General features: G+C 42.4%; 1 protein-coding gene across 2 annotated transcripts in view; it reads right to left on the reverse strand.

The window, feature by feature from the left end:
- Positions 1-15898, reverse strand: part of dock11 (dedicator of cytokinesis 11) — a 325211-nt gene extending 309313 nt beyond the window's left edge. For both annotated transcript variants that reach the window (XM_072270403.1, XM_072270404.1), the window contains exon 1: positions 15642-15898. In XM_072270403.1, coding sequence (XP_072126504.1) covers positions 15642-15743 — 102 coding nt within the window. In that variant the 5' untranslated portion in view covers positions 15744-15898. The remainder of the gene's footprint in view (positions 1-15641) is intronic.
- Positions 15899-16381: the final 483 nt, after the last annotated feature.

Here is a 16381-nt window from a genome sequence, read left to right on the forward strand (position 1 = left end):
GGACCTGCCTCTCGGTGTTTTTGCACTACCTTACTTTCCATTTTCTATTTATGATTTATAATTTAAATTTTTAATATTTACTATCAATTTGTACTCCAGGGAGCAGGAAGCACAGAATCAAATATCGCTGTGATGATTGTACGTTCTAGTATCAATTGTTTGATGACAATAAAGTATAAAGTATACAGATTACAGAAGAGGAGGTATTTGCTGTCTTTAGGTGAATTAGGGTGGATAAATCCCCAGAGCCTAACAAGGTGTTCCCTAGGACCCCGTGGGAGACTAATGCAGAAATTACAGGGGCCCGTAGCACAGGTGGCTAAATCGTCATCAGCCGCAGGTGAGGTGCCAGAGGACTGAAGGATGGCTAATGTCTTTCCATTGTTCAAGAAAGGCTCCAAGCCAGGAAATTATAGGTCAGTGAGCGTGACATCAATAGTGGGTAAATTACTGGAAGGTATTCTAAGGGACTAGATATATAAGTATTTGGATAGACAGAGCCTGATTAGGGAGAGTGACCATGACTTTGTGCGTTAGGGGTTGTATCTAAGCAATCATCTAGACTTTTTCAAGGAGATTAACAGGAACATTGATGAAGAAAAGGCAGTAAATATTGTCTACCTAGACTTTAGCAGGGCCTTTGACGAGGTCCTGTATGGAAAGCTGGTCAAGAATGTTCAGTCGCTTGACATTCTTCAGGATGAGGTAGTAAAATGGATTCAACATTGGCTTTGTGGCAGAAGCCAGAGATCGATAGTGGATGTTCGCCTCTCTGACTGGTTAATTAGAGTGCTGCAGGGATCTGTGCTGGGGCTAATGTTCTTCATCATCTATACTAACAATCTGGATGATAATGTGGTAAACTGCATCATCACATTTGTGGATGACACCAAGTTTGGAGTTGTAGTGGACAGCGAGGAAGGCTATCAAGGCTTGCAGAGGGATCTGGACCAGCTGAAAAAATGGGAATAAAAATGGCAGATGGAATTTAAGTGTCGGGTATTGTACTGTGGGAGGACAAACTAGGGTGAGACATACACAATGAACAAGAGAGCACTGAGGAATGTCATGGAACATGGAGATCTTGGAAGACAGATCTACAATTCATTGTAAGTGGCTTCACAGGTAGGTAGGGTCATAAAGAGGGCTTTTGTCACATTGGCCATCATAAATCAAAGCACAGAGTACAGGGGTTGGGATGTTAAGGTATACAAGACGTGGGTGATGCATTTGGAGTATTGAGTGCATTTCTGGTTACCTACCTACAGGAAAGGTATCAAAAAGATTCAAAGAGTAGAGTAAGTTTATCAGATTTGAAGATCTGAGTTATAGGGAAAGGTTGAATAGGTTAGGACTTTATTCCTTAGAGTGTACGAGAATGAGGGGAGATTTGACAAAGGCATACAAAATTATGAGTGATATAGATGGGGCAAATGCAAGCAGGCTTTTTGCAGTGAGGTTGGCTGAGACCAGAACTAGAGGTCATAGGTTAAGGGTGAAAGGCAAAGTATCTAAGGGAACCCTTTGGAAATTATCTTCATTCAGAGGGCGGTGAAAATGTGTAACGAACAGCCAGCAGAATTTCAACATTTAACAGCATTCTTGTACATGGGTGGGAGGGGTACGGAGGGCTCGGGCCAGGTTCAGGTCGATGAGACGAGGCAGAATAACAATTCAGCACAGACCAGATGGGCTAAAGGGCCTGTTTCTGTGCTACAGTGTTGTTTGACTCCATGTCACTACATTTATGGAAAACACACTTCAGGACTAATAGCATCCAAAATTACAGTATGCAGCCATGTGCATGATACTTTGTAGGTGACAGTGTCAGTGCTGGCCAAAGTCTTTAAACTCACAGGAGATCTTTGAGAAATACGAAGAGGACGGAATGACAGAAATAATTTACCTTTAATAGGTAAGATTTGTGGATAATGAGGACTAATAAATTATTTTTCAAGGGTTTGTGTCTCTAAATGTTTTCCTATTCCTGATACCAGTCTGACTGGGTTAAAGTTGGAAAGGGGTAAGTTGAACTTGACTTGAGTTCTTGAATAGGGAAAGGAAATGGCTGATTCATGAAAAGTGATAGAGTTGTTAGTGTGTATATGCACATTGAGATTAGCAGAACTGAAACTCACAAGGTTAAAGATGCAGTGACAGGATGGGGAGAACCTGATCACTGACTGTTCGTCAGCATCCACATCAAGACCACCATACTCAAAATTAGTTACTTTCCTTAAATAGTAAGGCAACCAGTGAATCTATGTTCATAGGGCATAGCACTCAAAATCTATTCCACCTTAGATGTCACCTCAGTACACAGGGAACATTATGGAACTTCCTGAATCAGAGCTTGTGTGAGGAACATTCTCCATACACATTGTATGAGCTGGATAAAAAAGGCCATCACCATTCCACCAAGCTTAATACTTGACTTCACCAGCACTTGACTCATCCATTAATGCAGATGTTTGAAATTTTTTGAATCCAACATGTATGAAGCAGAGGCACCAAACTTCAGCTCATTGTAATACCTGACAGATGGATACTCAGAGCATCTGCAGTCAGATCTAACTCAAGAGATGTCAATATTCGGACTACTAGTACAACAACTAATGAATTTCATGGAACTCCTAAAAGCACTGCCATTGTAAAAAAGTTTTTACAATATGTACTGTACACAGAGTGGCCACCCACCATGGGGCTGTAAACAGAACTATCTGCTTGTGGCTGAACTTCCTCTCAACATGTTGCTGCACCAGCCTCACGGAGCTCAGCAGCAGCTCCGAAAGGAAGCTGGTAACCACAAGCTGAGGTGAGGAGTGCGTCGCTCCAGCCAACAACTTCATAGGTATTGAAACATCACGAGAACATGCAGAGTCCTGTATAACAGCTGTTTAATCTGGTTCCAACCGCCAGTTGCAAAAGGAAGCCGAGATAACTGCTTTGGCTGCTACGGTATGTCATGGTGTTAGGTGATACAAAGCAAAATCAGCCAAGTTATTACATGCACAGCACAGAAGGATTATTGCAGTGTCAGAGCAGCTGTTTTTTTCAAATGGGACTTGAATTTTTGAACCATGTTACTTAGAAAGAACAGACAATTAGAGTGGACATTTCACCCTCTCAGTTTCTTCCTCTGTTCAACATGATCATCCACTTGAGGCTCTTGTCGCTGCCTTCTCCTCATATCCCTTGACCCTCTGCTGTTCAGAAATACATCTACTCCTTTCTTGAAAGTATTTGATTAATTGACCTGCAGCATCTTCTGTAGTAGAGAATGCCACTGGTTCACTACCCATTACCACTCTTGGTTCTAAATGACATACTTTGTATTTCTTTGCTGGAACTCGTGTTTCTGCATGCTCCAGCCTATGGGACTATTCTCCCTTCATTCATCCATCCAGCCTGTTGCAATTTTGTAACTTTCTATAAGATTCCCTCTCATTCTTCCCGATTCTTTAAAGTACAATATTTTATCCTCAGTGAGCTTACAGGAACTGATCTTGTGCATCCATTTCTACATTAGCCCTTTTGCTAACAACTCTTAACAGCATCTGCTCACTAGCACTGTGCTTTTACTGAGAACTTCCCCATATAAATTCCAAAACACTTCTGAGCATTTCAGGACATCCTCAAGTTTAGCTGTTAATGGGCAACTTGTGAATCTTATTTTACTCAACAGAGGAACGTCATGAAGACACTAGCAAAGGGTCCAGAGGAGATTCGCTGGGATGTTGCCTGACTTGAAGGACTTCACATAAGGTTGGACTTCTTTTCCCTGGAATGAAGAAGGCTGAGGTGTGACCGAAGAGAACTATGCATAATGCATAAACAGGGTAGATAGTCAGAATCTTTTTTTCCATACAAGGATGTCAAAAACAAAAAGGCAAAGTTTTAAGGTGAGAGGAAGGAGATTAGCGGTAAGTTTTTCCACACAGAGTGGTTGATATTTGGAACGTGCTCCCAGAGGAGGCGGCGGAACCACTGCTTTTCAGTGGCATTTAGCCAAGACATTTTTTAATATCTTTTTCTTCTTTTTGCTTTTCTAGTTGCCTTCCGTTGGTTTTCAAAAGCTTCCCAATCCTCTAGCTTCACACCATTGGTTTGGGGTTGACCATGGATATGGCATCCTAGTTATCTACGTGATACAATAGCTAATGCACTACAATATGGAGAGCAAGCTGTTGCCCATGCAGCAGGCTCCCCCTCTATATGCAACTGATGAGTCCAAAGGAATGGCAGAGACCGACAAAGTTTGGCACCAGCAGCGCTTCACGAGTTGCCATTCAGCACTGAACTCAACACGGGACTGCCTTAGGGACTACAGCTCTGGATTTTTCCTCAGGGTTATCTCCTGAAGCCTTCCTCATAAGTCGGCATAGCCGCAAGGCAGCGGAGGTTTGAGATCAGAGCTTTCCTTCTCCTAGATGAGCTGCCAACTACGACTGATGAACCCCATCTGCCCAAGCGATTGGTTTTAAGGTGCCAGTAACACCCTTCCTCCTGTCAGTATAAACGATTCAGCGGAACTTCGTAGCTAAGCCATGTGTGAAGGCCTGGAGCTGGACTTGGTTGTCAGAGACTATTTGAGATGAACACTGTTGGGAGCTTTTAATAAGTAGTGAAAGTTTATCCCCACTACCTCCCCTGGCTATGACAAAGAACCAGCTTCCCACTAAATTTTGCTATATTTTATGCCCTTTCTTTAGCTTTTATGCTGTCTTTCACTTCCCTCGTCAGCCACGGTTGCCTCATCCTGCCTTTAGAATATTACTTCTTCTTTGGGATGAATCAATACTGCACCTTCCAAATTGCTCCCAGAAACACCAGTCATTGATGTTCTTCTATCATCCCTGATAGTATCCCCTTCCCATCAACTTTGATTAGCTCCTCTCTCATGCTTCTGCAGTTCACTTTACTCCACTGTAATACTGATAATTCTGATTTTAATTTTTACCTTTCAAAGTGAAGGGTGAATTCTATCATATTATGATCACTGTTTCCTAAAGGTTCCTTTACCTTAAGCTCTCTAATCAAATCTAGTTCATTACACAACACCCAATCCAAGTGGGTTTTTCCCAAGTGGGCTCAACTGCAACCTGCTGTAAAAAGCCATCTCATAGGCATTCTATAAATTCCTTCCTTTGCAAATCAGCACCAACCTGATTTTCCCAATCAACCTGCATATTGAAATCTCCCCATGACAATCATAACATTGCCCTTTTTACATGCTTTTTCTCTGTCCCATTGCAATTTGTACCCCACATGCTGGCTATTGTTTGTAGATCTGTGTATAACCCCCATCAGGATTTTTAGTTTAATCTGTGGTGTTTCTTAACTCCAGCCACAAGGGTTCTACACCTTCTAGTCCTATGTAACCTCTTTCTAAGGATTTTATTTCATGTTTTACCAACAAAGCTATCCTTTGCCAACACTATCTTCTTTCAGCTACAACTCAGTGATGTTCACAATGTCATCCCTGCCATTTCTAACTGCGATACAATATAACCTGTCTTATTACATACACTGCATGGATTCAAATATAATACCTTCAGTGCTGTATTCATCACCTTTCAATTTTGCCTCCATGTTACTGCAAGTTAAATTCTTATTCCATTCTAAATTTTTTGTCCTTTGATTTAGTTAGGAGATTTGTAAACTCTCCTGCACTCTCCTTCCCTTTTACTGTTACTGCACTTTCTGAACTGTTGAACCCACCCTGTATCTATTTAGTTTAAAGGCACACTCCAATCCATTGCACTGACTGCAATTTTGCCCTATCAACCGCCAATCCATCCTCAGCCTCTCTACATGGTGCATCTACTTATATGCTAACAGCTCATCCTCTACCTTATTACTCCAGCATCTTTGGGATCAGACAGGAAAACAGGAATTGAGATTACAGATCAATTAGCCATGGAGACTACAGTCCCTAATTTCCTAGAGCAGCAGTCATAACTGGGATATATTCCTTCCCAAGTCTCAAAGAATACATAATATATTACAACATTCCTCTAATAAACCAGCAAATTTATGAAGAGCAAGGGTAAATTACACAGACGTCATGACTTGTATTACAAATCTGCCCATTGTGCAATTTCCCCTTCAGTTAGGAAGAAGTCCGTATTTCAGTGTTGGTATTTACTGCCTTCTCTTGTTAAAAATTTATGTTAACAGTGATATTTTTGCTGCAATGTTCAAGGCCATCTGAACAAAGCACTTGTCTCCTTAATGTCATTATCAAACCAGCTTGTCTCAATGCAGCCATCTTGACTGATGGAACCAGTGTTGCAGGAGTGCAGAGAATTTAGAGAAAATAGCCTTCTTCTTCTTAAACACATAAGCATGATTCAAAAAGGAGGAAAGCATGGAGCTCTCCTTTCAAATTTGCATTCAACCCAAAAGCTCCTTCTGCACTTTGAATGGTCTAGGGTCAAGGATTCCCATGAATCTGTGACGTCACAAAGTGGAGCTCAGAACAGAGCATCTGTTTTATTAATCTGAAGTCACACACATGAACAACATGTCCTGTCTGCTAGAGATAAATAAGTGTTAATCGAAGACGTCCATTTAACCTTCCATTGAAGGTCAAGGTTGCAGTAAAAGCATGTTCATTGCTCCAAGCATCTTCTCAGGAACAGGATGACACTAAACTTATCCTCCTCTGCTCCCCACTTGCTGATCATCCTTTCCAGAGAATTTACATCTTCTACATTGTTGGGAATAAGTAATTCAGGAGAGATATTTGTGTCCATTTGGGACGTACATCATGACTGTTTCAAGGTCAAAGTGGAAGTCATCCTCAATCAGTCAAGAGTAGGATATGTACTGATAACCACGTAGTTTTGGTTTCATGTTAGGGTGAGTAAGAGTTCATAAAGCTTTCGCTAATTCCACAGGAGAGTTGCTCAGACACTAGACTAGCTCATTCTGAAGAAGATGCCTTGTTCCTTAAACTGAACACCTTCTACCCGTCATGTATCAATCACGGTGACCACATCGACTTTGAGATACTGGTGGTTGTAAGCTCTGATAGCAGAGTGACCATCAGGCCTTTCACTGCTGGGACTGTCCACTCTTCATCTTGTGGACTGCTTGGTAATTCAGCAGGTGTTACAGTTAGCTGATGTTAAAATGGAGTTTTTCCTTTTACAGCAGAGAAGGGGAGATTTAATAAAGATATTCTAAATAATGAGGGGTTTCGTGCAATAAATTAGAAACTTTCTACCTTATAATCAATGGACACATATCATAACAAAAAAACCTAATGTTATGAAAGTGGAAACTGACAGGTTTGTCAATGTAAGATCAGTAACATCTAAATAATTGTTAATCAACAATTCTTAACCTTCATGGAATGAAACCCAATTCCTACTCAGTTCTCTGAGACCTAGGCTAATGTCTCAATCACCCATCTAAGTGATCATGACCTTTCCCGAAAATGTTGTCAATAATGAATATTATTGTGAGTCTGTCCATTCCCCTATCAATAAATGCTCTTGGATCCTCTTATCTTGCATAATAACTTACATACTTCAAAGTGAAATTATTATCAGCATACATATATGTAATCATAGACAATCCTGAGATTAATTTTCTTGTGGGCATGCACAATAAATCCATAATAGAATAATAACCATAATAGAATCAATGAAAGATGCACCAACTTGGGCACTCAACTAGTGTGCAAAGGACAACAAACTATGCAAATACATAAAGAAATAAATAACAAACAAGCAATAAATATTGAGAACATGAGATGAAAAGTCCTTGAAAGTGAGTCTATTGCTTCTGGGAACATTTCAATGATGGAGCAAGTGAAGTTGAGTGAAGTTATCCCCTTTGGTTCAAGAGCCTGATGGTTGAGGGGTAATAACTATTCCTGAACCTGGCGGTGCAAGTTCTGAGGCTTCTGTACCTTCTTCCTGATGGCATCAATGAGAAGGGAACATGTCCTGGGTGGTGGGAGTCCTTGATGCTTTGTGTAGATGTGCTCAATGGTGGGGAGAGATTTAACCATGATGGACTATTTATAAATTAATGCATCTATTCCTGGACTTAAATATGAAGAAGCAAAATTAAATCAAGATCTAAGCCAAGGAGTTACACACAGGCTGTCAGTTTAGGTAGGGGATATGCCCGAACACAAAGTTAGTTCACAGCGTTAATAGAGTCACTGGGTATGAATTTTCATCAATGGGTCTTGTGCACAGGTTAAATGGAAAATTACATCTAAGCTTATTTTTGCTAACATAATGGCAAAAAGAAATGCAACTTCAGCTTTCCACTTGCCAAAAGAGATGGAGTAAGAAGCACAAGACAAGGAAGGAAAGGTAGAATTCAGAAAAGGAAGACTTGTAAGCACAGCTATAAATGGAACTAGATCTTGGAGCAAATGCTGAAGGCCTTTCAGCAGTTAGCTTCAAGTAGTATCTCTGCACACTATTCTAGCCACGTTACAAATCCATTTCAATCACCAGCTCCCTTTTCTGAAGATAGCAAGTACCATTACATGAACTAATTAAGCATTCTTCTATTACCATCAGAACACCAATTTCCAGGATTTTTAACTAATTTGCAATAGCACTGATAATGGCAATGCCAAGGATATGCTCAAGAATTGTAGCTACAGTGGGAGGGTTCTTCTCCAGGAAATGTATGCTGCAATACGCCTTTACTAAATGATAGAGCATGCACACTTCCCCTTACAGAAAATTGCAGAGGAAGTGGCCCCTCATTAGAAGTCATAGAAAACCAGCTAAAAGTCTATAGCTACATGTTGCCTTCCATGCCACCTTGGATGGGATCTTCCTCCAACAATCCAAACTTCAAAACAGATACAGGTTAATGCAATGTACCAACACCTGAGAGTAGCATAGACAGAGTGATCCTCAAAGGAAACTTTACCAAGGCAGGAAGTCAGCAAACAGCTGTGGTAAGGTTATCAATAGCAACACATTTACTTAGCAGTGCTGAGGAGTGGACCAGAATGTAGATGTGTTGCTTTCTAAAAGCTGAGACACCACAATATGTTGCAGATTTCATGTGAAAAATTGAGTACTTAGCACATCATGATACTGTGTGCCTGAGGAGAGGGTCATGACTGTCATGTCTGTGTCATTTTCCTCATAATAAGCAAAACATCAAACATTGTCCAAACTTTCACTATTGAGAGTCTTTAATTGTCCCATCTCCATCTTGGACCATGAAGGAACTGTGGAATCTGGAACTGATTTCTATAGGCTAGCCATGAACACCTCTTCAGAAACACTTCTCTTGTGAATGAATGTCCACAACAGATTAATGACTGTACAATCTGTCTCTGCATTATAAATGTCTGACGTATGGACATCCCTAGATATCAAAGAGCTCCTATAATATTATTCAATTCGGAAGTCCAACATACTCCATATGCTCCTATGAACATTAGAACTAGTTTCCTCTCTCTCTTCACTTTAGTCATTGCTCTTTCTTGTTAATTTATGCACTTTTGATGTCATTCGTTACAACACTGTGGAGATATGGCTACTATATCAGCAAGTTGGTATAGTGAATTGTGAATCAACTGGTGAAGTACCAAGTGTTTTTTGTGTATTTTCTGCTTTTGAACAATATCAGCTTAGGGACATTGGTAAAAACAGAACCTATTCATTACCCAGGGACAAAGGGGGATAAAGAGATTATGGTTATTTGTCCTTGGTACACAGAAACATCAAAACGTACAGTGAAATGGATTGTTTGCGGCAATGACCAACAGAGGCTGGGGATATGCTGGGTATTGTTCCCATGTTTCCACCACCAAAATAACATGCCCAGAACTTACTAACCCAAACCTGTATGTGTGTAAGTGAGTGGTAAAATCTGGAGGAAATAGACAGTTGTAAGAAATTTTAGTTAGGGATTGGAATTGTTCCATAATTTGGCACAGATTCAATGAGTCTATTTTGTAAGGAATTCTGGCTTTGCCAACTAGGCCACATCACACAGATGTGTGATAGCAGGTTCCCAAACTATTCTGAGTTGTGTCATGAGAGGTGATGGCTAGGGAGGTAAAGAGAATGGTTCAAAGATGTGCTCAAAGACTCTTGGAAGGAATGCAAACATCCCCACGACTGCTGGGACCACTGGCGCAGGAGCACTCAGAATGGTGTTGAGAACTCTGAGGCTGAGCATTAAGAGTACACATGGGCCTTGCGTTGACTGTGAAAGCAGCGCATCACCTCGCATATGACACACCCTCCCACTTAACCTATCTGCCCCCTCCTGCCCCTACTGTGGATGAATCTGCACTTCCCACATCAATCTCATCATCCACTTCAGAACAGACAGAGAAGAAACAGTCATCCCTGATCCCAAGGGACTGACAAAGAAGAAGCAGCAGTAGCTACCACTGAGCTGCAGGACATGGCAATGTTTTGCAATATCAGGCAAGAAGCTAACTGTGACGCTGATTAAATTAACTTTGAACCTTGGTTCCAGCGGTCAAGTGACAATGCATTAACCCACTGCTCTACCCATTCCTTAGTGCAACAGATTCACAGAAAACACCGATACTCAGTTTTACAGCCCATTTGGCTGACAAGTCATTGTTGGCAGCAGGAACCTCTTTTTCTCCTTGAAAGCAACCAGTCAGTTCCTACTAACATTACTAAATCTGACGGAACGGATTAAAGCCGAATGTGAGAATCACTATTAGTGCAATCACCACAAAATAAGTATGTCCTAATTTTTTCCCCCAAGAAAGGAGTAAACTGCTTTTAATTCATTTTGACCATGGAGTTATCAAGTTACTGACTTTCAAACTGCAGTTCAAACTCATTCATCACTCACTCCCTCCCTCAAGGGACAGACTCTCAGTCCTGTGATTCATATTAATGCAGGAACAGAGGAAGCCTATAAGCAAATGCTTTCTCCGTTAATAGAGGGGGATCCTTGGAGGAGCTTGAGGGAAAGCAAACCAAAGTCTCTCTGGATAAAATACTGCTTACCTACTATTAATATGGCCATATCTGGCACACAGAGAGCTCGATGCCTATTATACTCTCCACGTGGGACCAACATTGCATCAACTGCAAGATCCCAAAGAGGAAATCAAACTATTGTTATTGTTATTGCCCCAGCAACAAGTAAATCCTTGGAAACCTAGAGGTAAATCCGGCAGCCAAAAGAAAATCTCAAGTGTTTAGTCAACTCCCAACTCTCTAAGTGTTGATAGTTAATAATTTTGGCATGGGGAAATCTGAAGACACTCTAAGAGATAGTCGATATAATGTGCAACAGATGGGCACTTAGCTAAAGAGTTCCTGGCACATCTGTACAAACGATTACTGCACCACACCTGTTGCAACTATCAGAACTTTCCGACCCATCATGCACACAGCAGGCTGATTGGATATCGAGATCTAAATCCATTCCAACATTGCTACTTGCTCTAAGCACATTTGCATCCAGTTGAAACCGTGTCAATGGAAGCATTTATGTTAAAATTAAAATCAAAGTTCTGAAAGTCAATCGGCTTCACTGAGCACAAATGCAAGCTCAGTCAATGCCCTCGGCCACAAGTCTACAGTTCAAATCAAAGCCAAGCAGCACATATTTACTTCACTGAGGGTCACAAGTTTAAACAAAAAAAAAACGGCAGTTATAAGTTCAGTCCAAAATCTACAACAACATTTTTTATATATTAAAAAAAAGATCTGGCAGTCACTACCTGTTTCCTGATGTGAGCTGTGATGCAGATATGCTCCTTATTTTTTTCCATTTCAGAGCAGTCCGGTATGCTCAGAGAGACATACAGCACAGAAACAGGCCCTTCAGCCCATTGAATCTACAATGAGCAACATCAATTCACTTTACACTAATTTAATTCCGCAAAGCATCAAGTGCAAATTCCCAAAGAGAAAATCAAAATGCTTCCATCATTATCGAGCTAGGTAACGTCTAACAAAATAGTGGTCCTATACGCTCAGGGCTATTCAATAAGATCACAATTGACAAGATTATGGCTTAACTCCACTATCCTGCTTTTTCCCAACACTCCTTAATTTCTACACGGATATGCAGACCGAAAACGATCTCTCCCAAATCATCAGCAATTCAAACAACGTTCCAGCTGCTACCCATCAAATTCTAATTTATCTTAAAAATCAGCAGCAACAATCACACTTCCACAAAAAGCTGAACCTTTCACAAGATAGGACAGCGAATCTTCAAAAGCAGTTGTTCCCCTGGGAAATATTGCATTATTGGAACACAATGCTCCCCTTAATTCCCCTCCTGCCTCTTTTTCCACCTTCTGCATTGGTGAAAAGTATTAGAGAGAGCCATCAGTACTATAAGGCCTGACGGGGGCCAATCCAGTAATATACCAGTACATTTCTATTTCAGAGGACCTGTGCTCGGCCTAAGTGCAATTACGACGAAGGCATGCCAGCCGCCTCTTTGACAAACTTCCATAGATGTGCAGTGGAGAGTATATGGACTGGCTGCATCACAGCCTGGTATGGAAACAGCCAGCGGATGTGGCCCAGCCCATTACAGGTAAAGCCCTCCCCACCATTGAGCACATCAACAGGAAGCATTTTCACAGGAAAACAGCATCATTAATCAAGGACCCTACCAGCTAAGACATGCTCTCTTTTCACTGCTGACATCAGGAAGGTGGTACAGGAGCCTCAGGACTCACACCACCAGGTTCAGTGAAAGTTACTACACCTCAACCATCAGGCCCTTGAACCAGAGGGGAAAAACTTCATTTGTCCTGTCACTGAACTGCATCCACAACCTATGGACTTTTCATTTCATGTTCTCGATATTTATTGCTTACTTATTTAGTATTATTTCTTTTCTTTTTCCTTTATTTTTGTATTTGCACAGTTTGCTGTATTTTGCATACTGGTTGTCCGCCCTGTTGGTGAGGTCTTTCATTGATTCTACTATAGTTATTGGATTTATTGAGTATTCCCACAAGAAAATGAATCTCAAGGTTGTATTTGTTAACATATATTTACTTTGAATTTTTGAGTTCTAAAATGCTGTAAAATCTTTTGGCCTCATCATAATATTTTCCATCCCCTGAGTGAAGTTATGCCACTATCCAGAAATGGCTCAGCCTTGCTGATCTGTCAGAGCAAGTAAGGATGAGGCTGGAAACATCATTTCCAGGCTTTGGATTACAGAGTCTCTCCCAGAGGGATGGTTCTTTTCAGCCTTCCAATCATTTGGTGGGCTCTTAACCCAACTCATAACAAGTGCACATGATCGTATTCCAAGTGCAGGAGAACCTCACAAAAAAATTACTTTCTTCTGAATCTTCACCTCTTCACTTATACTTTAGTTACAGATTTCACTTCCAAATTGATGGAAAATGTTCTTTGCATGAAACTTTCACAATTTCAAGACATCCCCAAAGACAGTATGTCCACTGAAGAGACAAGTTGCCTTCACAGTCCATCGTCCAAAACAACTTGACTAGCCAAATGCACCTGCATAATCTGCCACACCCTTTAAAGTCTCTTCTCCCCTGATTTAGATCCCAACTCCAGAGTTCCTACTGCAAATACAGGATGAGTTTCCATATCCTAAAAATACCTTGTTATGTCTCTGGCTTCCAAATGGCAACCATAATTCTCATTTGTGCAACCTGCCAGAAACAATCTCTACGCTCAACATTCATCTGCCTCATTTGATTGCTTGCTTAGCCTAGATCAATTCATTGGCCCAATAGGTCACTTAAACCCAAGCTTCATATCTGAACTATCATAAAATTCACTTTAACTCTGTCCCATCCATTCCATTCTTGATATTACCAAAATTGACTCCCACACCTCCAGCATAGTATTCTGTAATACAATTTCAGCAGCCAGATCAAGTATTACAATCAGTTGCGGTACCCAAACATCGCTGTCTTTAGGCTGCGAGTTCAAGTCCCAAACCAGGGGCGCTCATTTTATTTTCATATTTACAACAAAATAGGCCATTCACCCTATGGAATCTATGCTATAGGCTAATCACCCAATGGAATCGACACTATTTTTCAACACAATTCCCCTCCACCCACTTAGTTCCCTGTAAGCTATTCTTCTTCTGATTCTCCTACCTCTCACTTGTCCATTGTGGGAACTTACAGTGGACAATTAACCAAGCAGTACAGTTTTGGAATGCAGGAGGGAAAACCGGAGTTCCTGGGCAAAACACATGCAGTCACAGCGGGATCGTGCAAACTGCTCAATCTAGGTCACAGTCAAACCTGGGTCATTGGAGCTGGGCGGAAAGCAGGACTACCTGCTGCACCACTGAAAAGAGGCACAGAATGGGATGGAAGAGCAGTTGCGGGGGGGAACAACTCTGTCAGGAGTGCTGCCTTTCACAGCAGATATTAAACTGAAATTCACTCATCCTCTCAGCTGGATATACAAATGCATGATGCACTTCCTACCTCAGGCCAAACCTGATGCTTAAGTGGACGGATTACATAGCCATCATAAACTGCTGCTTTCTCGGATTTTACGGAGATTGTGGGAGACCACGTTAATAAGCATACTCTAAACCTTTGCTGTTTTGTGGTGTCCTTGATCAGTAGAAAGCATGGCCACTGATGATACCGCCATGGAAATGAGGGATCAGAACTGGAGCTGCTGAGGGAGGTTCCTGGTGAGAATGCCATTGGGCAAACACAGGTTGCAAACTGATGCTGCAGAAATCTTTGGTAGGAATAATTTCCATAACACAGCCATTCCCTGATTAGATTTATAAACTTACCACAGACCATGATTAGAACATTTTTAAAGTACCCACAATGACTTCTTACTGGTTTAAATTTGAAACACAATAAATTTAAGTGGAAAACATAATGACTAGTCTGCGCTTCTGTGCGATCTTGTTCATTTCCCCTGGGCTTGTAACGGTCCCGTTTATCATTGTCTTAATGGGCACAACATTCTAGCACATCAATCCTACACTGTTTTAATACACAACTCTGAATTAAACAAAAGCAAGCGACTATATATTCTTTCAGAAGATTTATAGTTTGAAAGTTAGATTTAAAAGGCATTGTTGCACCATTCCGTTATCCGTAATGAAGAACTGGCGCTCTGAATACCTCTCAGCTCCTGTCGAGGGAGGTATTAGTTGCTAAATGTCCATCACATGCTTTTCCACTTATAATCCGTTTGATTTTTACTCCAATACTGCAGACAACTCCGTTATAGGATCGTCTCCACAGCACAGTCATACAGTATACACCAGAACTGTTCCTTATGAAATACTGTCTTTTCCCATGAAGTCAAAGATAGACACACAGAACATCAGGCTGAGAATCACCCACAGACAAAGAAACAAAAAGACAGATGCACAGAGGAGAAACAAATACACATGGACTCACACAGAACAGGAAACACATAGTCAGATTCATATACTATCACACACACACAAAGGGTGGCACAAACAGTGACATAAACCCACAAACCAGTGACAGACATATACACACGAATCAAACCCAAAGTTGCGAACAAAGAAAGTCACGTAGAGGGGAAAGAACACACACTTAAATACACAGGCAGCAGGCAGACAAGTGCACAGAGCCGCGGAAGGCGCCAAACCCAGGACAGAGACAGACACAGACAGGGCACGACACTCACCGCGATTAGCGAGTTACGGACAGCCTCGGACGCACTCTGCCTGAGCCCGGCGGCCGTCCCGGGTTTACTGAGCCGTTTGGTGAAACTGCGAACCTCGGCCATGGTCGGAGCGGCGGCTGAAACCAGCGATCAGCGTGGAGCTCAGAGAACCGTTAGAGTCCGCCCTTAAACTGCCCCGCCTCGGGGAGGGGACGGACGGGGAGAGATGCGTGAGAGGATGGGAGGAGGGAGTAGAGAGGGTGGAGAAAAAATGGGGGATAGGGAGGGGTGTGGGGAGAGGGGTTGGGGGACAGGGAGGAGATAGGGAGGGGGTGTACGGAGACAGGAGAGGTGATGGGTGTAGAGATAGAGGGCAGGAGAGGGGTGTGGGGAGGGAGGGGGAGAGGGGTGTGGGGAGGGAGGGGGAGAGGGGTGTGGGGAGGGAGGGGGAGAGGGGTGTGGGGAGGGGGAGAGGGGTGTGGGGAGGGAAGGAGGGAGGGAGGGGTGGGGAGGGAAGGAGGGAGGGAGGGGTGGGGAGGGAAGGAGGGAGGGAAGGAGGGAGGGAGGGGTGGGGAGGGAAGGAGGGAGGGAGGGGTGGGGAGGGAAGGAGGGAGGGAGGGGTGGGGAGGGAAGGAGGGAGGGAGGGGTGGGGAGGGAAGGCGGAAGGAGGAAGGAGGGGGGGAGAGGGGTGTGGGGAGGGAGGGGGAGAGGGGTATGGGGAGGGAGGGGGGAGAGGGGTGTGGGGAGGGAGGGAGGGAGGG

The sequence above is a fragment of the Mobula birostris genome, chromosome 10 (assembly GCF_030028105.1).
Source record: "Mobula birostris isolate sMobBir1 chromosome 10, sMobBir1.hap1, whole genome shotgun sequence".
NCBI classification, from domain to species: domain Eukaryota; kingdom Metazoa; phylum Chordata; class Chondrichthyes; order Myliobatiformes; family Myliobatidae; genus Mobula; species Mobula birostris.